General features: G+C 41.2%; 1 protein-coding gene across 1 annotated transcript in view; it reads right to left on the bottom strand.

Annotated features, from left to right (window-relative positions):
* LOC139549056 (leucine-rich repeat-containing protein 75A-like) overlaps window positions 1-23,273 on the bottom strand; it is a 29,481-nt gene that overhangs the window by 3,196 nt on the left and 3,012 nt on the right. Inside the window, exons 2-3 of the mRNA XM_071359147.1 lie at window positions 14,335-14,472; window positions 5,643-5,755 (exon numbers count right to left, since the gene is read on the bottom strand). Of these exons, the coding sequence (XP_071215248.1) occupies window positions 5,643-5,755; window positions 14,335-14,472 (251 nt within the window). The remainder of the gene's footprint in view (window positions 1-5,642; window positions 5,756-14,334; window positions 14,473-23,273) is intronic.

The following is a 23,273-nucleotide window of genomic DNA, read 5'->3' on the forward strand; positions in this document are numbered from 1 at the left end:
AATATTGTTTGCTCAGTTCGGACTCTCAACCTAAAAATGACCACAGAATGAAATGAAAACTAGAAAGAAAGTGGAGATAAATAGAAAGAAAGTGGAGATAAATTGAAAGAAAGGGGAGATAAATTGAAAGAAAGTGATTGAGAAAGTGAGTGGGTCCAGATAATCCAGACCTCGAGGGACAGAAGAAGAAAAACAACTGTTATAAAGTGAAAATGCACTCACAGCACAGCAGAAGTCTAGTGCTTGGCAGTGAACAAACTGAACTGAACAAAGGCCTGCTCTGCATTTTATGCCATAAAAAAGCAAAAGTGAGATCAGACTTGAACGTCTTCCAGGTACAAAAGAATACAATGCATGTGAGGCAGAATGAGGTCTGGACCCCAATTATTACTCAACCCCCCCACACATTTTTTTTGTTGCTTAATTAGGAATTTACCGTAACAATAGTAAATCTCCCTCCCAATGGCTGTGTAGTGCTAGGATGTGAGCCAAAGAAACCCATTTATTAGTTGGTCCAGGCATAGAATTACAAGAAGGGACTAATCACAGAACATTGACTTGAACGTGAAAATCCGGTATAATTCTTTGGGTCAAGCACTCCGCTCTAATCCGTCACCAACATTGAGACATGGTGTAGTCCCACTTATGCTGCTAAATCAGTCCAGATTTTGTTTTGTTATTAATTACTTAAAACAAAAAAGGTTTTATAACTTCTCTCAAGCTAATGGCTTTTTATGGGAATTGGGTCGTAGCAAACCAATGGAATTACTAGAACGGGGAAATCTTTCAGACGCTGTACAATTGACAGTACAGTCATGCCTACACTCAATATGGCTGACGGCCCACCCAACACGGAATGTTGACTTAAATATCCGTTCCATTTATTATTTGTCTATGAGTCGAAGTCAATGGTCCCTGGGTTATGACCTCATGATGGATCTCTGGCTCCCTTTCAGCATTCTCCCTGTGACTTCTCCCCCGATAGTTTTAACTAACAAATCTAAAAAGCAGAGCAGAACGTAAATAGAAACAGATGAAACCGGTGTACAGGACATCAATCCCACACTATCAGCCTGGCTTCCGACCAGAATCCCACGCTTTATGCTAGAGCAACGCTGAGCCGAGTTCTCTCCCTCTCAGACACAGGAGTCAGGACCTCAGGGCTTAGATACTACATACCACATGGGGACCTTTCTCCAGAAGATCGACTAACAACATACATTTAAATCCCACGCTTTATGCTAGAGCAACGCTGAGCCGAGATCTCTTCCTCTCAGACACAGGAGTCCTTAGGGCTTAGTAATCAAATGTTATTGGTCACATACACATATTTAGCAGATATTATTGCGGGTGTAGCGAAATGCTTGTACCACATACTACATACCACACGGGGACCGATCTAGCCAACCAAGACATTTTTTCAAAGTTTTATCCTTTCTTTTCATCTAACTTAGTTTCTAATGTAAAACACAGCTCATCTGTTTAACCCCAATAACAAACAAATTATATCACATTAATGTGTGTTTATGATAATACGAGTAAATCACTGTTTACCCTCAAGGATAGACAATAGATTATACCTCAAATCAAATCCAATCACATTTTATTGGTCACATACACATATTTAGCAGATGTTATTGCGGGTGTATCGAAATGCTTGTGTTCCTAGCTCCAACAGCGCAGTAGTATCTAAAAACGATTCACAACACACACAAATCTAAAAGTAAAAAAAAATGGAATTAAGATATAAATATTAGATTGAGCAGAATACAGTATATACATACGAGATGAGTAAAGCAGTATGTAAACATTATTTAAACATTATTAAAGTCACTAGTTATTATTAAAGTGACTTGTGACTTGTGTGAAGCTCACTGTCGAGTGAGCTTCACACAAATCTCTGACCCTTGGTGACCTGGTGACACCATTGTTCAGTGACATAACTCAACCCTCGTGACAGCACAGTGCCATTGCAATATCATGAGTGTGGTATTAAATTACACTTAGGTCTCAGCTAGTCCATTGACAGCAAAGATGATATCACTTTTCCCGTGTGTGTGTGTGTGTCTCACCTTATCCTGGTCATCTGTCTCTATGGGAGACGTGCAGAGCTACGGCTGGCCCCGATTACTGCTCCATTATCTCTATCACCACATTCAACTCCACTTCTCAGATCATTACAGTTGCCACATTGTTTTGTGTAGGCCTGACATACATGCGCTATTCTTAATTTGACAGTTGCTTACTTGGTGGCTAAGCATCTGTTCTCTCTTGGCTTCCAGTGGTCATCACTGTCAGTTGCTGTCTTGCTGCAGGGAACAGTGCTGTTATTTTTAGTTAGCTGATCCTCACTCCAATGCAGAGACTGCTTAAAGCCTTTCAATTCTAAAGAACAACAGCTAGTATCCTTTTTTTCATATAAGAACATGATCAATTAGCAACCACTCTTATCCACAAGAATTTACAGTAGTGAGAGCATATCATATTGTAGCGTACTGGTCCCCTGTGGGAATTGAACCCACAACCCTGGCGTTGCAAGCGCCATCCTCTACCAACTAAGCCACACGGGACCTTAAGGAGGGTAATGTACACACACAACCACATCTCGTTTCTATTTATTATAGTTATCTTTCAACATTTCCTACCTTGACATTCCTTATCCATTCTAATATATATATATATATTTTTTTATCTCCCCAATTTTCGATCTTGTCTCATTGCTGCAACTCCCCAACAGGCTCGGGAGAGGCGAAGGTGGAATCATGCCTCCTCCGAAACATGACCCGCCTAACCACGCTCCTTAACACCCGCCAGCTTAACCCAGAAGCCAGCCGCACCAATGTGTCGGAGGAAACACCGTTCAACTGGCGACCGGGGTCAGCCTGCAGGCACCCGGCCCGCCACAAGGAGTCGCTAGAGCACGATGATGCAAATTGTGTGCCGTCCTATGGGACTCCCGGCCACGGCCGGATTGGGCACAGCACCGGGAATGAACCCGGGTCTGTAGTAACGCCTAAGACCGCTGCACCACTCGGGAGGCCCCCAGGACAAATTATATTTCCTGTTTAAGGCTGAGTCAGCCACTGCCCAATTACAAAGCCATCCTCAACATTTATCAAGACTACGGTTCAGTATCTAACTAGGGGAAGTTCACTCATTAGGTTTCCAAGTACTTTTTTTTAACCAATAACCACTTGAACTGGAAATGGGGCTTAGGGGCTGGCACAACTCAGTCACGCAGTTTCCCCTGGAAGAAGCAGTGTGTGTGTGCGTGCGTGTCTCCATATGTGTGTGTCCATCTATACGTGTGTGTGTGTGTCCTTTCGTGTGTTTGTGTGTGCGCGGTGGGTGCTGAGGTCATGACCAGTCCAGAGCTGAGGCAGAGTGTATGTGACAGCAACGGCAGAGGAGGAGGAGGAGATGAGCCCTCTCCTCCAGTGCTCCTGTCCCCCATACTAATTAGCTAGCGGCTAATGAAACCCATGGCAAAAGGCATTAAGGGCCCCAACTCCTCCACCACAGAGACAGGGGCCCGGAGACAAGATTCACGGAGATAAAGCTAAAGTGATCCACAGAACACATTATATGCAGACCTGGGTTCAAATTTTGCAATCATTTCAAATACTTTAGCTAGGCTCGCTTTGAGTTTGCCTTGCGCTATAGAGCCAATGGAATAGTCCCAATTGTCCCAAACGCCCGCCCCCTGTAAGTCCAGGCAGACTAAAGCAAACAGTCAAAGTATTTGAAGCCTAGGTCTGATTATATGCAGTGAGGTGGAGATATTAAAGGTTTCCTCTAGCTACCTCTGTAATTACGGATGGAATGGTGTCAAGGATGGAGTCAAGGAGGACCCGGCAGGCACTGACATGCACAGTGCTTCTCTACAATAGGACCCAGGCACTTCAGACTACGTGACAAGAAGGAGTTTTCATCACTAGCAAACCGTGTCACAATAACCTTCTCAAAACCATTTTCAAATGACATACTGGTGGGCGACAGTAAACTAGCCTTAGTGATCTATGCACCCAGTCCAAAACCCAGTACATAATCAACGACATCAGCCTCGATCTGACAAACAGTAGAACGGACAAATAGAATGCATCTCTCCTGAGACACAAACACACAGACGCCGTACTGAGGAAGAACGCCCACGAGGTAGGTCACAGAAACAGGGGTGTTAATCACAGCACTGTACATAAATCTCAAAGTCCATTGTGATTACCATAGAAGTACAATGACCAGAACAGTCATCATTTTAATGATATGGTAATTGCACTGTCCTGTCAGAGCAATATAAATATAATTATATTTCTATGGTCAGAGCCGTGTACAGTGCTAACGTGATTAGAACCCTGTTGTCTGGGCTACTGCGTAGGCGTAGTATTTTCCCTTCTACGGATCCTATTTCTATGGTGATTACGCTGTGGAACAATAGCAGGCGATAGTAGAGCTCAGAGCTGTAAAGGTAAGAGAGACTGGAGACAGAGGGAGCTGAGGAACATCTGTACCCCAGTGTGTGTGTGGTGAGTGTGGTGTGTGTGGTGTGTGTGGTAAGTGTGGTGTGGCACTGAAAGAAAAGGCTCAGGCAAGAGCTCTGGGGATATAAACACCACCGCTGGGCCCCTGTAATAACCACCTCCGGGGTCAACGGACCCATTACACGCTATATGGAAAGTTACACCATAACACACTTTGGAAGTTGTTACACAGGAATACACACACACACACTACATCACCAGTTGTATACAGTGCAGCAGCTGCGCCATATATTGCACAGCTATGAGAGTTAGAAGATCTGCAGTACTGATGGGGAGGGTGCAGCACACACACCCATCTGTGGCGCTGTCATTCACTGACTCACTTAGCTGAGTAAATATTACTCCCATTCATCAATGTACTAACGGGTAGAACAGTTAGAGCTAGGGGCAGAGTGAAGGCTTCTGGGAATAGATGATGAATGAAAAGACGAGATAAGATTTGCTCTAGATTAGATTTATACAGAAACACACACACACACACACACACACACACACACACACACACACACACACACACACACACACACACACACACACACACACACACACACACACACACACACACACACACACACACACACACACACACACACACACACACACACACACACACACACACGATGTCTTGTTTTAGTTGAGTTAGACTGGACCAAGCCAGACACATACACCAGATTATGTGGCATTTTCGTGACTTCCTCTGCATTGACCAATGAGGAAGGAACTGGGAAATCAGGGAGGATGCCAGGTGAAACGATGATTCAGTCCGATCCTTCGGCCCAAGACGCCACGTCAAGCCTTTTATTTGCACGAACTAATTACATTAATTAACAGCAAAAAAGGCCTGCCCGTGCAAGCCTGCAGTTTTTGCGTGTAGGCCAAAGAGTGCGCCAGTCCACACTGATCCAGAATTACATTAGGAAATGAGAAACGTACATTTGACAAACCTTCGCACATATAAATAAATAATCATAGCTTCTTCTGTGTGTGTATGCTGCCTTTGACCAAACTTTCTCTCTAGCTCTAGTGACCCATCAGAGGGCACCACATGCCCATGTGATACACACATGTAGGCGCGCACGCACAACGTTTCCCCTGTCTCCTCACCATGCCTGCGGCTTCCTCTTCAGTATGCCCTGCCGTCTCCACTGTGAGTGTGGGCTCAGGTGATAGGTCAGCTGGCGACACACCTTCTCCATGGCACCCAGAGAATCCTCCCCCTGACAGAGAGAGAGAGAAGGAAAGAAAGAACGTAAGAGGGAAAGAGAGAAAAACAGACAGCGTAGGTTAATATTGGCTGACAGGGGACCAGAGGAGCTGAGTTGTAGCACACAAACACGTCTTCCTTCGTCTGTGATGACAGGAGAGGAGCTGAGGGACTGCACTGAACGCTGTGTGGCCTCCTGATGGACTCAGGCCCTGGGTTATACCATGTGTTATCTCTCTCTCTCTCTCCCCCCCCCCCACCCCTCTCTCTCTCTCTCTCGCTCTCCCTCTCTCTCTCGCTCTCCAAAAGCACTACGTATCGACGCCAGTTTTTCACAACAACTACACAGGTAAACACAACCCACAGGGACATATAACACATTTTACGGAGAACATGGAATGCTCTTACCATGGCCGTCAGAGGAAAAAAGTGAAGGGTGGCACGGGTATGAAAAGATATTATACAGGTCATTATTGTCTGTGAGGTCATATCGACGCCCTATTGGTTAATCTCTGCTATTCTGCACCTAGGTCATCGTCCCAGAAGGCCAGTATGTGCTGTTGGTGGTAAGATCCCTAGGAATGAAAACAAAGCCATTATAGGCGGCCACTTAGGTTTGTTATTCAGGGAGAGATTGGTAAGAGGTTCAAGGGTCTGCCCTGTTGCTGCTTTGTTCCAAGCGTGTGTGTGTGTGTGTGTGTGTGTGTGTGTGTGTGTGTGTGTGTGTGTGTGTTCATTGTTTCCAGCTCCCTGCCTGTGTCCTCTGGAGGTAAGACATATTACATTATTGATGTCTCCACTTTCTCCTCCACTCGTTCAGCGAGCCCTACTGACGTGGTAACTATACCAAGCATGTGTACCGCCAAATACGCATCTTGTGGATTATATGATTGTGTGTGGATGCCCGTAGTACAGTAACACAGGATTTTATAGCTCTTGCAATTTCCTTTGAGCAGATGTGGTTCCACAAGTGCTAGATGTAACAATATTGTTACACATGTTGATCAAATATGAGATATTTACAGTCATTCGTTATAAGCCGTTCTAAGTATCTATCTCAATTTGGCTGTGTAATAAACCTGTTTGTGGTGTCTCTCTGTCTGAACAGTAGTTTGTGGGAGTAGGGGAACAGGAGGTATCGACCAGTCTGTTACTGATTATCAATACTCTGCACTAACTCACCATGACCCAAATGGCAACCTATTCCCTACATTGTCCACTCCTTTTGACCTGGGCCCATATGGATCTGGTCAAAAGTAGTGCACTACTAAGGGAACCGGGTGCCATTTGGGATGAGGCCTTTCCCCACTGATCTGATACAGGCAGCAGCAGGCTAGCAGCATATGCTGGGCTACCGAGGGATTCCTCTCCATGCTGTGTCCACTGGCCTAGTTATGTCTACAACAACCAGCAGACTCTGTCTCAGACCGACACACAGACAGACATGTACAGGATTACACTGTACTGTAGAACAACACTGTTGTGGTAGTAGGGAAGGGAGAGGCAGCTATGCTTTTCCTCAGAGACATTTATTTACATATATATGGGGCTCTGGTTTTCCTTCAGTCATGTAGCTATCTATCAGCTGTATAGCACTCTATCAAAATGAAACGTCGCACACACACATACACGCACACACAACTTGGGATGCAATCTGCACTGTAAACCTCTCTCCGGTTCTGTTCTATTTGACTACCTGACCTTCACAATAAACATGACAAGGACAGATAATGAATTCAATACCTACCGACTCCCCACTGTCTCCTCTCCTAAGACCCAATCAAAACCATCTCAAAGGAAGTGCAGTACGGTCAGTATGCATTCCCCTGTGTGGTATGGCTGGCTGCGTGAGTGTATATATATAGTTGTGTGTGTGTGTGTGTGTGTGTGTGTGTGTGTGTGTGTGTGTGTGTGTGTGTGTGCGTGAGTGTCACTGTGACACAGGGCAGAGCTGCTCTGCTCTCTGTCCCTGTAGACAGGCTGCAGTCCCCTACTGACAGAGGCATCAGAAACTCAGCACCTCACCGTTGGGCCTCACAGCACTCTCCACTCCTCTCCTCTCTACACTGTGGCAACTGAGCTGCCACCAACTCTGCTGGAGTATTGAAACACATCATCCTGAGAAGTTTTGAAACATTACATTACAGACCACTTAATCAAGTATTGTGCAACACCTTGCCAGGGACTGGGAGCACTAACAGAAAAGGTTGAAAACACTATTTTGGTGTTCCGTGTTTTGTGCAGAATTAGGTACCTTCTCTTTTGGTGCCGTTTCCTTTCTCTAATGCTTCTAAACACAATTATGATGTTTTAATCCTGTTTAGTGGAGAATTACATACTTTTTCTGTAATATCGTTTTATATATTTGATAATTTGCCATTATATACCTTTCGGCAGGCATTGTCAAGCACAGTATTCAAACCACCAGCAGTAACTGGAGGTTGAACTGCAAGAACTGAGGATTCTGCACTTGCCTCTTCCATTGACAATCTTGAATGTGGGACTGGGTGCTATCCTCACTGAACCTCAGTTTGCCTGACGGTTTTGATAGCTATGATCCATTACACCTCATGGCACAACAAGCTTAATACTAATATAGAAATATACTTTTTTCTTCAAACATGAATACAAGATTGTGTAAATGTCACGCCCTGGCCTTAGTTATCTTTGTTTTCTTTATTATTTTGGTTAGGTCAGGGTGTGACATGGGGGATTTATGTGTTTTGTCTAGTCTAGGGGTTTTGTATGTTTATGGGGTGTTTTCTAGTCTAGGTGTTTGTATGTCTATGGTTGCCTAGATTGGTTCTCAATTAGAGGCAGCTGTTTATCATTGTCTCTGATTGGGAACCATATTTAGGCAGCCATATTCTTTAGGGATTTCGTGGGTTATTGTCTATGTATTGGTTGCTTGTGTCTGCACTTTATATATATATAGCTTCACGTTCGTTTTGTTGTTTTGATTAGTTTGTTTAGGTGTTCTTCGTTTCGTTATTAATAAATAGAAGAATGTATTCGTATCACGCTGCGCCTTGGTCCTCCTCTCTTCCTCCATACAACGAATGTGACAGTAAAATAATCATGAAGTCCTCCAAACAATTGGGGGCCACAATCCTCTAAAAACAGTCGTGGCAAGATAGGAAATGCAAGGTAATTAAACCAGTTTTCCAATGACTTCAATCACTCTATTCTCTCTCTTTTGTTATCCTCATGAAATATACTTACATTTAGAGAAACATTTTAAGTTGGATTTCAATTATTTTGGTAAAATGAAATTAACAAATCATTGAAACGACTTGCATACATTTTATAAAAAGATATTTGGGGGTATTTTGACACTTTATTGAGACAGCTCTGTTTTAAAACCCATTCAGTGTATCAGAACACTTACATTGGGTTTACATTCAAGCACCCTTCAAACACCAGATCTCAGCTTAGGTGCACTACTTTTCATGGTTTCATTACACAATCATGGAGTTTTGAGACTTTCTATTTTTACAGTGTACACTAAGACACACTCTCCCCCCCGGGATTGATCTCTCAGCTAGTCTCTCTAATTTTTCCTGCCTTCTGTGCTTTCTTGCTTTTCTTCCCTCTCTCCACTACATCAACACATAAATCTGTTTCTCTCCTCTGTACCCAGAAACAAAATAGTGTCTTCGTAGCGCAGGTGGACTACTAGTTTCCCCATGGTGTTATGCGTCGTCATGGTGTTATGAATAACAATCTTCCATCGCTCATCCTTCCTGTTTACCACAAAGCCCAACTGTGTTTTCTTGCACGAACCACTCAGCACAAGCAGTTCCCTCACAGTACAAACGCAGTTCTTTGAATTTAATTTGGTAAATTGTTACAGGGCTGAAAACGGCAGCAGACTGGGAGAGAAAAAGAGAAGTCGAAAATAAACACCTGGGTTCACAATCTGCCAAGCTATTCTTTTTTTTTTTTAAAGTTTGGGTTCAAATTGTGGCTAAGCAGAGCAGTAAGAGGAGGAATGTGGGCTGAATCAGTCTTTCAGACACATTTTCTATAAGTTTCAAGTTTTATTATCAAGCGCACAATTACAGTGAAATGACTTTCTTCCAAGCGCTTTCCCAACAATGCAGTTGTCAATATCAGTAGTACTATAAAAAAATTAAAATAAAGACCACTGGTTACGACACAAATAGAGATGTTTACCATCTGTGTGTGTGTGGTAATATTATGCTGGGCTCGCTCCATTGTGAGCAGTAACAGCACTGAGGCTTGGAAGGCTGCCAGTATTTTCAGTGTGTGACTCATACAGGAGAACAAGGCACCGCTGGTCTGTCTGTCTGTCGTTTTCCCCTCTGTCTGTCTGCCTGCCTGTCGTTCCTCCCACCGTTCTGCCTCTCCCTCCCTCCGTCTTTCCCTCCATCTCTCTCTATCACTCCCTGAAAGACATGCGTCTATCCTTCCATAATGACTAGTGAAATCTGTCTCTCTTTCCTAGTTGCCACATCCATCTATCCACCGCTAACTCCTTTCATCATCTCGCTCAGTGAGCAAGACAGAAGCATGATTGTTAGAAAAAGCTTAGGATTAGGCATGGGTGTAATCAAAAGGTATAATCCTTCTTTATCCATCATAACTATCTCAATATAATAATATATAGATTCAACTAAAACAGATTGAACTCCTTATGGGAGTCTGTTATTCAACGGTAGGTCATTTTAATCCTTCTGGGCATGATTGTGTTGTTATTAATCACATACAGTATGTGGGTAAATGCAGAGATGTTATGTTATTCATGCCATGTGGAGTTCCGAGCCGGTCACACACACACACACACACACACACACACACACACACACACACACACACACACACACACACACACACACACACACACACACACACACACACACACACACACAGACACAGAGACAGAGACCCTCACATCCCTACAGGCATTCATGCGAGTGCATTTAGATTTCAGTCACAGCATCTCACCAGCTGATCATCAATACACTGTACTCAGTGGCGACCCGTCATTCAGGGCTGGTGGGGCAGAGCAATGTCACTGACAAATCTAAGGGCAGAGCTAGAATATTCAAGCCCCTTGGGCGCTGTCATAGAGTTACACTAGAAGTGCCCATCCAAGAAGGCTCCAGGTCATTGGCCACAGATAAAACGACGTCAAATCACATATATATATATATATATATATTCAGTAACTTTGATTGGACTGATCATGTCAACATCACAATTTTCAAAATCTTAGCTAGCAGTCATTATCATGAATCAAGTCGACAATCTACTGGCAAATCCTTTTTAATCCTTGTCATATGGAGAGAAATATTGAAGAGAAATTATAGATAAAATCGTGCTCATCGGTCATTGGACATAAACATTATACAACAAGTTGGAAATCACAAATGTAACAATGAGTGGTTTGGAAGGAATTAGTGGCTAACTGCAAGCATTGCAACGCAATCATTAGCCTGCTATTCAGTGGAATGGGTGAGTGGTACCAATTCTGGGTTCAAGGGTCTCTTTTCCAAGCTTAAAATGATAAACATTCAACATTGGCCATGCTGTCAATGAAGCATGATTTCTGCCGCGCTCAAAACAACTGTTAACTCGGTACTGGGAAATCTGACTTGAGTTCAAGATAACTGGGAACTCGGGGAAAAAAACAAGCTCCAGCTGGGAAAATACGTTTTGAACGGTCATCCAACTTTGAATTGTAAGTCGGGAACTCTGGCCTTTTTCTAGCACTACCACCAGAAGATCACTGACATCATCGTGATTCAACTTTTTTTTTTACGCGTTCCCAGTTGTCTTTCAAGTTGTCTTGAAAGCACCATAAATCCAGAGAATGTCAGACTTTGATGACAAAGTTTTATGTCAAGGGAGGACCGCCGCGCCACCTTCCTGTTCAAGTGAGCACAACACAAGAAGGTGAGTCCAAAAATGTATTGTATGCTGCTGCATAAATTCTGTAATATGCCAGGGAAATATGTACAGTGCCTTCGGAAAGTATACAGACCCCTTGACTTTATGTTACGTTACAGCCTTTTTCTAAAATGTATTCAATTGATTTTTTTACCTCTTCAACCTACACACAATACCTCATAATGACAAAGCAAAAATATGTTTTTAGTAATTATTGCTAATTTATAAAATGTTGAAACTGAAATATCACATTTACATAAGTATTCACACCCTTTACTCAGTACTTTGTTGAAGCACCTTTGGCAGCGATTACAGCATTGAGCCTTCTTGGGTATGATGTTACAAGCTTGGCATACCTGTATTTGGGGAATACCTTCCATTCTTCTGTGCAGATCCTCTCAAGCTCTGTCAGGTTGGATGTGGTGCGTTGCTGCACAGCTATTTTCAGGTCTCTCCTGAGATGTTCGATAGGGTTCAAGTCCGGGCTCTGGCTGGGCCATTGAAGGACATTCACAGACTTGTCCCGATGCCACGCCTGCGCTGTCTTGGCTGTGTGCTTAGGAAGGGGAACCTGTTGGAAGGGGAACCTTCGCCCCGGTCTGAGGCCCTGAGCGTTCTGGAGCAGGTTTTCATCAAGGATCTCTCTGTACTTTGCTCCGTTCATCTTTGCCTCGATCCTGACTAGTCTCCCAGTCCCTGTCGCTGAAAAACATCCCCATAGCATGATGTTGCCACCACCATGCTTCACCGTAGGGATGGTGCCAGGTTTCCTCCAGACGTGACGCTTGGCATTCAGGACAAAGAGTTCCATCTTGGTTTCATCAGACCAGAGAATCTTGTTTCTCATAGTCTGAGAATCCTTTAGGTGCCTTTTGGCAAACTCCAAACGGGCTGTCATATGCCTTTTACTGAGGAGTGGCTTCCGTCTGGCCACTCTACCATAAATGCCTGATTGGTGGAGTGCTGCAGAGATGGCTGTCCTTCTGGAAGGTTCTCCCAACTCTACAGAGGAACACTAGAGCTCTGTCAGAATGACCATCAGGTTTTTTGTCACCTTCCTGACCAAGGCCCTTCTCCCCCGATTGCTCAGTTTGGCCAGGTGGCCAGCACTAGGAAGAGTTTTGATGGGTCCAAACATCTTCCATTTAAGAATGATGGAGGCCACTGTGTTCTTGGGGACCTTCAATGCTGCAGACATTTTTTGGTACCCTTCCCCAGATCTGTGACTCGACACAATCCTGTCTTGGAGCTCTACGGACATTTCCTTCGACCTCATGGCATGGTTTGTGCTCTGACATGCACTGTCAACTGTGGAACCTTATATAGACAGGTGTGTGTCTTTCCAAATCATGTCCAATCAATTGAATTGACCACAGGTGGACTCAAATCAAGTTGTGAAAACATCTCAAGGATGATCAATGGAAACAGGATGCACCAGAGCTCGAGTCTCATAGCAAAGGGGCTGAATACTTATGTAAATAAGGTATTTCTGTTTTTAATTTGTAAGAAATTTGCAAAAATGTAGGATTTTTATTTATTTAATCAATTTTAGAATAAGGCTGTAACGTAACAAAATGTGGAAAAAGTCAAGGGGTCTGAATAGTTTCCGAAGGCACTGTATACTGTAGCTAAGAAAGTAATACTCAGTGTATGTTGTATAGTAAGCTGTTAGTAGCCCATGTGCCTCAGCCTAATAATTTGGTCTATTTTCACCTCTTAATTTAGCCTACTGTTCTGACTTGGTGCTGCACATGTAGCCTATAACCTGTTTTAGAGAAATGTAATCATTGAATAACATGTGTATGTGTTCGTGACAGCTGGATCAGTCACAGGACATGAGGGATCCAATTCTACCCGTGCCCGGTGAGCGAGCTTTAAGAAATCAAGCAGCGATGCAAATACATTTCCATTGAGGGGTTATCTATCTGCCATATCTGTGTGTTATCTTCGGCACAGCAGGTTTAGGTACCTGCAGTTACAGATTGGCCAAGAACCACGAAAAACAGCACCAGACCATTATTCCTACTCCACCAAACTTTACAGTTGGCACTATGCATTGGGGCTGGTGGCGTTCTCCTGGCATCTGCCAAACCCAGATTTCCACTGCTCCAGAGTCCAAAGGAGGCAAGCTTTACACTACTCCAGCCAACGCTTGGCATTGGTGATCTTAGGCTTGTGTGGGGCTGCTCGGCCATGGAAACCCATTTCATGAAGCTCCCAAATCCACTAATTTGAAGGGGTGTCCACATACTTTGTATATATAGTGCATCTCTCTCGCACTCAGACACACACACATACGGATATGATATACACACACCGAGATACACACAAATGTATATACACCATTACATACACAAGCACACTTAGAGCACATTTATAACCTAATTTCCCAGCCAAAGACTGGAGGATAGGATCTGGTCTCATTGCACCAGCACACTGAAGTAAATAAGGCTGAAAGGTAATATCGTGACGGGCCAGCGTATCTGTGAGTAGCATGTAATAATGGATTAATAATACATTGCTTTTACATGCGCTTTTTACTAGGTCTCAACGCACTTCACGTGCGCGTATATGTGTGTATGCCCACGTACGTGTACGTGTGTGTCCGCGTGTGCACATGTGTACTTGCACGTGTTGTGTTAACACGTTGATGTGTGCATGGAGTGTTCGGTGTCCTACCGGGCATGTCTTGGGGGGGCACTGGATGTATCTGGCCAGGCTGATGACGAGGTCGTGGGTGATGGGGTCCACCAGGTTCCTGAAGCTGGCGTAACGGTACAGCACGTCATCCAGAGACGTGGACTCCATCCCCAAGTCCTACACACACAGAGAGAGAGAGAGACAGGAGAGATGTAGAACCGGGTTACATGATTAGAGCCAGCGGTTTTCACTAACCATGTGATCCGGACCAGGAAAAACTCTGCCTCCTACTTATCGCCTATAACTCAGGCCCTGGGTTTCCCCAGGTTATACCACATTGTCAGGGCAAACTCTATATAATACACATAATTAATCTCCTGCATAATATATCAATATTGCATTAGTTTATGTGACAGTGACTGACGGACATACAGGAAACTAACACACATCCTTATTGACTTGTACTCAGAGGTGGGATGAGCAGAAGTGTAAACATTCACCACAGCTAAAGCAAACTTAACACTTAAATCGTAGCGTTGACTCAGATACTAACAGCACCTGGAAAGATTTTGGCACCTGGAAAGAGACTGCTTGCTGTATGTCAGAAGCCTGAATCTTTTTCATCAGGCACAGGAAGTCTTTGCCAATTCATGCAAAGATCTTGAATTTGCTTATAGGTTCCCTAACGTGTGTGTGCGTCCGTGACAGCTGGATGAGTCACAGGACATGAGGGATCCAATTCTCCCCGTGCCCGGCGAGCGAGCTTTAAGAAATCAAGCCGCTATGCAAATAGATAACCCCTCAATGGAAATGTATCTGCCATCTCTTTGTGTTATCTTCGGCACAGCAGGTTTAGGTAGCTGCAGTTCCAGATTGGTCACGAATTGGCGAGGGATAGGGGCGGTCTATGGTTCTAGCCAAGGTAAAAACAACATGGTAAAGGCAGAATGATAGTGAGGTGGAGAGAGAGAAAGGACAGAAAGAAAAAAAAATGACTTGAGGAGCAATACCCTCTAGTAAAGAAAAGGCCATGCATTTTATTATGTCAGTAGTCTGTTATTAAAAATGAATGACTATGACAACTAAAGTCACAAAATTGTTTGAACTGTAAGGTGCTGGTGATGATGGTGGCGTGAGTGGGAGGGTTGTGAGGACAATAAACGGTCTTTCAATTTATCTGGCAGTATTCCTCCCACATAAATCAGCCACATTCAACATCAAAGCAGTGTACTCCATGTATAAGAAACTGAAAATGGACTCAGGAGAAATTAAGAGTTTTTCGGGTACATTAGGTGTTAAGAGAGCTGCCCCTTCATTCATCAATTCTCATTTAATGGGAATTTTCATGGTATCCGGGCAACAACGGGGTGCACCTGGTTGCCGGAGAACTGAGATGCTTCTCTCAGTCTCTCCGTCTTTTTCGAAGAACAGGCACTCTCTGTCTACCCCCCACATCTCTTTCTCTCATTCCGTTTTGTACCCCCAAATCAACTAGCAGGACAAACAGTATCAGAATTAAACGTTTAGTTTCTAATCAACCTGTTGCTGTGTGGACTCAGGGCATGATTTGTATAAACCTTGCTGACTTTTTCACCGACATTTGCAACATTGTTTCAATATAGAAATTCGATCTCCAGCTGTCCCATAGTAATGAACGTGTCGGACTGAGACAGAAAGGCAGAGAGCTTTTCTCAGCCATTCGAAATCATGAATCAGCTGGCATAATTTTTATGGATATATAGCAAGGAATGTCAATAGAATATAGGTAAAACTAAATTAAATGTAGCTAGATGCAGTCTTTCCAGCTTCAGTTTGAAGTGGTTGTGTTAGCTGTGTTGTTGGCTAGCTCCTCTGAACAACAGTGTCCTGATGAGAGCACATTTTCTATGCCAGGCGAAATCGTGCCTCATGAGCTCCTTGTTATGGATATATCCAAATAAATGTCACTAGAAAACAGCTTAAACAAACGCAAATGCAGCTACTTTGCTGTTATTCTGGCTGCACTGTTTGACGTGACTAAGTTAGCCGTAGTTGGCTAGCTAGCAAGTAAGGGATAAGAACGTTGCCAGCCAGTATGGCAATAGACAGCTTTGAACAAACAACCTGGTCGCATCCATAGATACAGAACAAAAATACTTAGACTGGGTCGCATCTCTGGCAACCGAACCAATAGAACAAACGACCAGCCGGCTTAGCAACCCTAGATTTATGTCGGGACTATATCACATGGAAGGATGAAACAGTATGAATAAATTCATAAAAAGTGTTTTTTATGAAAACATGTCAATCATGTTGGTAACCACTCCCTATTCTAATTAGGGCTAATTGGAAAAGCCTTTCAAAAGAGGACATTGTATTCTCCTTTTTCTGTACTCCCTGACGAAGGCCATGCAGCCGAAACGCGTCGGTTTTTAAACAACTTTGTTTCTATTGAACATGCCATACTAATAAAGGCATTTCAATTAATTATATGAAGAGTGCCTTGGTCCTCCTTTCTTTTTGATGACCAATTTACACCTTTTACCAAAGAGCACCTTCTATCTACCAAAATATACTATAGTGTACCTTAGTAGCGCTTCCCTTCCTCCTCTTTCTACATGTCAATCATTATTTGAATATGTTAGTAACCCGTTGTGTAAAAGTGATAATGCCCTCGAAGCCGGTGTTTGGAGGATATATTTGCACGGTTTGACTTCGTCTCGGGCCTAACAACACCCGTGCCAATATATCCTCCATACAGCGGCTTCGAGGGCATTATCACATAAGTGGTGCAGGTGTGTGTTGAAACTGAGGGCCACACTCTTAGAAAAAAGGTGAGATCTAGAACCTAAATAGGTTTTTCGGCTGTCCCCTTAGGAGAACCCTCTGCACTCTGAGAAAAAAAAGGAACCCAAAAGAGTTCTATCTGGAACCAAAAAGGGTTATCCTATGGGGACAGCCGAGGAACCGTTTTGGAACAATTTTTTTCTGAGAGAGCAGAGCCAGAGCTAGAAGATTGATAATGACATGATAGACTGTTTGTCCCTCCCTGGCCTCATCTCAGCTTAGCTCAGCCAGTGCCTAAACTTACAAAGTGTCTCAGAGTAGGAGTGCTGATCTAGAATCAGGTCCCCCCCTGTCCGTATAATCTAATTCAGTCTGGTCGAAAATACAAGACTGATCTTAGATCAGCACTCCTACTATGAGATGCTTTGTAAACAGAGGCTCTGATCTCAGAACAACAACCAGCAGGGATTTTTTAAATTTAAGCAGGGAGTCATGCTGAGACCACAGTCTCTTTCGCAGAACACCAATAAACATCAATTCCACTATACATATCTATATACACATCAATTCCACTATACATATCTATATACACATCAATTCCACTATACATATCTATGTACACATCAATTCCACTATACATATCTATATACACATCAATTCCACTATACATATCTATATACACATCAATAACACTATACATATCTATATACACATCAATTCCACTATACATATCTATATACACATCAATAACACTATACATATCTATATACACATCAATTCCACTATACATATCTATATACACATCAATAACACTATACATATCTATATACACATCAATTACACTATACATATCTATATACACATCAATAACACTATACATATCTATATACACATCAATTCCACTATACACACATCAATTCCACTATACATATCTATATACACATCAATTCCACTATACATATCTATATACACATCAATTCCACTATACATATCTATATACACATCAATTCCACTATACATATCTATATATACATCAATTCCACTATACATATCTATATACACATCAATTCCACTATACATATCTATATACACATCAATTCCACTACACATATCTATATACACATCAATAACACTATACATATCTATATACACATCAATTCCACTATACATATCTATATACACATCAATTCCACTATACATATTTATATACACATCAATTCCACTATACATATTTATATACACATCAATTCCACTATACATATTTATATACACATCAATTCCACTATACATATCTATATACACATCAATTCCACTATACATATCTATATACACATCAATTACACTATACATATTTATATACACATCAATTACACTATACATATCTATATACACATCAATTCCACTATACACACATCAATTCCACTATACACATCAATTCCACTATACACACATCAATTCCACTATACATATCTATATACACATCAATTCCACTATACATATCTATATACACATCAATAACACTATACATATCTATATACACATCAATAACACTATACATATCTATATACACATCAATAACACTATACATATCTATATACACATCAATAACACTATACATATTTATATACACATCAATTCCACTATACACACATCAATTCCACTATACATATCTATATACACATCAATTCCACTATACATATCTATATACACATCAATTACACTATACATATCTATATACACATCAATTACACTATACATATCTATATACACATCAATAACACTATACATATCTATATACACATCAATAACACTATACATATCTATATACACATCAATTACACTATACATATCTATATACACATCAATTCCACTACACATATCTATATACACATCAATTCCACTACACATATCTATATACACATCAATTCCACTACACATATCTATATACACATCAATTCCACTATACATATCTATATACACATCAATTCCACTATACATATTTATATACACATCAATTCCACTATACATATTTATATACACATCAATTCCACTACACATATCTATATACACATCAATTCCACTACACATATCTATATACACATCAATTCCACTATACATATCTATATACACATCAATTCCACTATACATATCTATATACACATCAATTCCACTATACATATCTATATACACATCAATTCCACTATACATATCTATATACACATCAATTCCACTATACATATCTATATACACATCAATTACACTATACATATCTATATACACATCAATAACACTATACATATATTATATACCACTATACATATTCCACTATACACACATCAATTCCACTATACATATCTATATACACACATCAATTCCACTATACATATCTATATACACACATCAATTCCACTATACATATCTATATACACATCAATTACACTATACATATCTATATACACATCAATAACACTATACATATCTATATACACATCAATAACACTATACATATCTATATACACATCAATAACACTATACATATCTATATACACATCAATAACACTATACATATCTATATACACATCAATTCCACTATACATATCTATATACACATCAATTCCACTATACATATCTATATACACATCAATTACACTATACATATCTATATACACATCAATAACACTATACATATTTATATACACATCAATTCCACTATACACACATCAATTCCACTATACATATCTATATACACACATCAATTCCACTATACATATCTATATACACACATCAATTCCACTATACATATCTATATACACATCAATTACACTATACATATCTATATACACATCAATAACACTATACATATCTATATACACATCAATAACACTATACATATCTATATACACATCAATAACACTATACATATCTATATACACATCAATAACACTATACATATCTATATACACATCAATAACACTATACATATCTATATACACATCAATAACACTATACATATCTATATACACATCAATAACACTATACATATTTATATACACATCAATTCCACTATACACACATCAATTCCACTATACATATCTATATACACATCAATTCCACTATACATATCTATATACACATCAATTACACTATACATATCTATATACACATCAATTACACTATACATATCTATATACACATCAATAACACTATACATATCTATATACACATCAATAACACTATACATATCTATATACACATCAATAACACTATACATATCTATATACACATCAATTACACTATACATATTTATATACACATCAATAACACTATACATATCTATATACACATCAATTACACTATACATATTTATATACACATCAATTCCACTATACATATCTATATACACATCAATTCCACTATACATATCTATATACACATCAATAACACTATACATATCTATATACACATTAATAACACTATACATATCTATATACACATCAATTACACTATACATATCTATATACACATCAATTACACTATACATATCTATAGCTACTTTCTGATACAAAATGCAATGATGCGTACGGAACTTATCGCCCGTAATAAAGCACAAGGCGCTATGATGAACTGCATCCAATGGCTTCAATACAGTGGCAGCTGCGTTCACATAGACTATATTGCCATAGTCAATATTTTATGTTTGATTTAAACTTCATTTAACTAGTCACGGTATGGTCAATAAGCGGAATGAATGTTGACTGAATTATATGTTTTCTGCTATTTGATCAAAGACCTGTTCCTAAAGAGGAAGCCTATTTTAATTCTTAATTTCTTAATTTCTAACTCATCAACATGCTTTTTGAAAGATAGCTTTTTGTCAATCCAGATGCCAAGATATTTATAAGCGGGGACACAATCAATGAGGGCACCAAAAAACTTTAAGCCAGCAGCATACCACCCTGCATACCACTGCTGGCTTGCTTCTGAAGCTAAGCAGGGTTGGTCTTGGTCAGTCCCTGGATGGGTGACCAGGTGCTGCTGGAAGTGGTGATGGAGGGCCAGTAGGAGGCACTCTTTCATCTGGTCTAAAAAATATCCCAATTCCCCAGGGCAGTGATTGGGGACACTGCAGGGTGCTGTCTTTCGGATGGGATGTTAAACGGGTGTCCTAACTCTCTGAGGTCATGAAAGATCCCATGGCACTTATTGTAAGAGTAGGGGTGTTAACCCTAGTGTCCTGGCTAAATTCCCAATCTGGCCCTCAAACCATCACAGTCACCTAATAATCCCCAGTTTACAATTGGCTCTTTCATCCCCCTCCTCTCCCCTGTAACTATTCCCCAGGTCGTTGCTGTAAATGAGAATGTGTTCTCAGTCAACTTACCTGGTGAAATAACAGATGAATTAAAGGGTGAGGATTGTCTGCCCTCACCAATATGATCCACAGGATAAGATTTAAGCTTACACAGCTGGCTCCTCTTAAGATTGGATACTAGATGGATTGATTGGAACATAGCCTCTATGTCCAGGCTTCTTTTTTGGCAAAGCTCAAAATGTATACGGGGAATGTGACAATATGACAGACTAATTTGATCGTAACAAATTATACCTAGTGTTGAGGTAATGAAAATCATTAACCCTTGAGAGTGATATCAACAAAAGGAGTGAACCAATCGATGAAATCATGTCCGATATTCAATATAAAGTGTATAGATCTGGTGGATATAGCTTCATGTGGGCCTCAACTACATCGCAAAGTTGCATGCATAGTTAAGTTCTCGTTCTCAATTTAGTCTGGAGATAAATGTTATGAGGTAAAAGTACATTAGCAGGAGTAGCTCTTCTTCCAAACTATCTCTCCCTCCCTTTTTATCCTCTCTATCTATTCTTTACTCCACTCTACCCTCCTTTCCCTCTCTCTCTCCTTCCTTTCCTCATCTCTCTCCTTCCTCCTCTCTTTCCCTCATTTCCTCCACTCCCTCCCTCGCCTCTCTTTTTCTTCCTCTCTCCCTCCTTTTCTACTCCTTACCTCCACTCTCTCCCTACTTTCCTCCTCTCTCCATCCTCCCACAGGCCGATCGAGCCAGGCTGAATGGCATCAAAGAGGGGCTATAAATTGTTGCCACTCCTCTAATTACAGCAGCAGGGAAGGCGAGCCGAGCCTGTGGGCATCTGTTTCAACAACATGACACAGCCCAGGATGAGTTATACTTTCTCACAAAAACCATGCATAGTGTGGCAAAGGAGGTGCGGGACGGGAGGGACACGGGAGTTGCAAGATGCATCTCATCGGCTTGCTATGGTATCACAACGAGCAGATACTGTAGATAGCTGTTGGTGTAAATGTCTATCTGTCATCTAAGTTGATCTAATATCCTTTGGTCATTTGACTATATTCGAATGCTGGGTCGTATTCATCAGGGCACACCGTAGAAAAACACTTCATATTGGACAGTTTCAAATTGGACAAGTTCAGGTCGCACCTCCCCGTTTCTTCCTATTTTCTAAATTTTCGTGCCTAGTGAACACAACCCTGGAGTGACATAGAATGGAGGTGTAGTTTACTAAGGAAGACCAACTCATTCACATCCTCTCCTCACTCAGACAGCCAGTCCCTCTAGTTACAGTGGGGAGAACAAGTATTTGATACACTGCAGATTTTGCAGGTTTTCCTACTTACAAAGCATGTAGAGGTCTGTAATTTTTATCATAGGTACACTTCAACTATGAGAGACAGAATCTAAAACAAAATCCTGAAAATCACATTGTATGATTTTTAAGTAATTAATTTGCATTTTATTGCATGACATAAGTATTTGATCACCTACCAACCAGTAAGAATTCCAGCTCTCACAGACCTGTTAGTTTTTCTTTAAGAAGCCCTCCTGTTCTCCACTCATTACCTGTATTAACTGCACCTGTTTGAACTCGTTACCTGTATAAAAGACACCTGTCCACACACTCAATCAAACTCCAACCTCTCCACAATGGCCAAGACCAGAGAGCTGTGTAAGGACATCAGGGATAAAATTGTAGACCTGCACAAGGCTGGGATGGGCTACAGGACAATAGACAAGCAGCTTGGTGAGAAGGCAACAACTGTTGGCGCAATTATTAGAAAATTAAATTAGTTCAAGATGACGGTCAATCACCCTCGGTCTGGGGCTCCATGCAAGATCTCACCTCGTGGGGCATCAATGATCATGAGGAAGGTG

This window comes from Salvelinus alpinus, chromosome 22 (genome assembly GCF_045679555.1).
Source record: "Salvelinus alpinus chromosome 22, SLU_Salpinus.1, whole genome shotgun sequence".
NCBI classification, from domain to species: domain Eukaryota; kingdom Metazoa; phylum Chordata; class Actinopteri; order Salmoniformes; family Salmonidae; genus Salvelinus; species Salvelinus alpinus.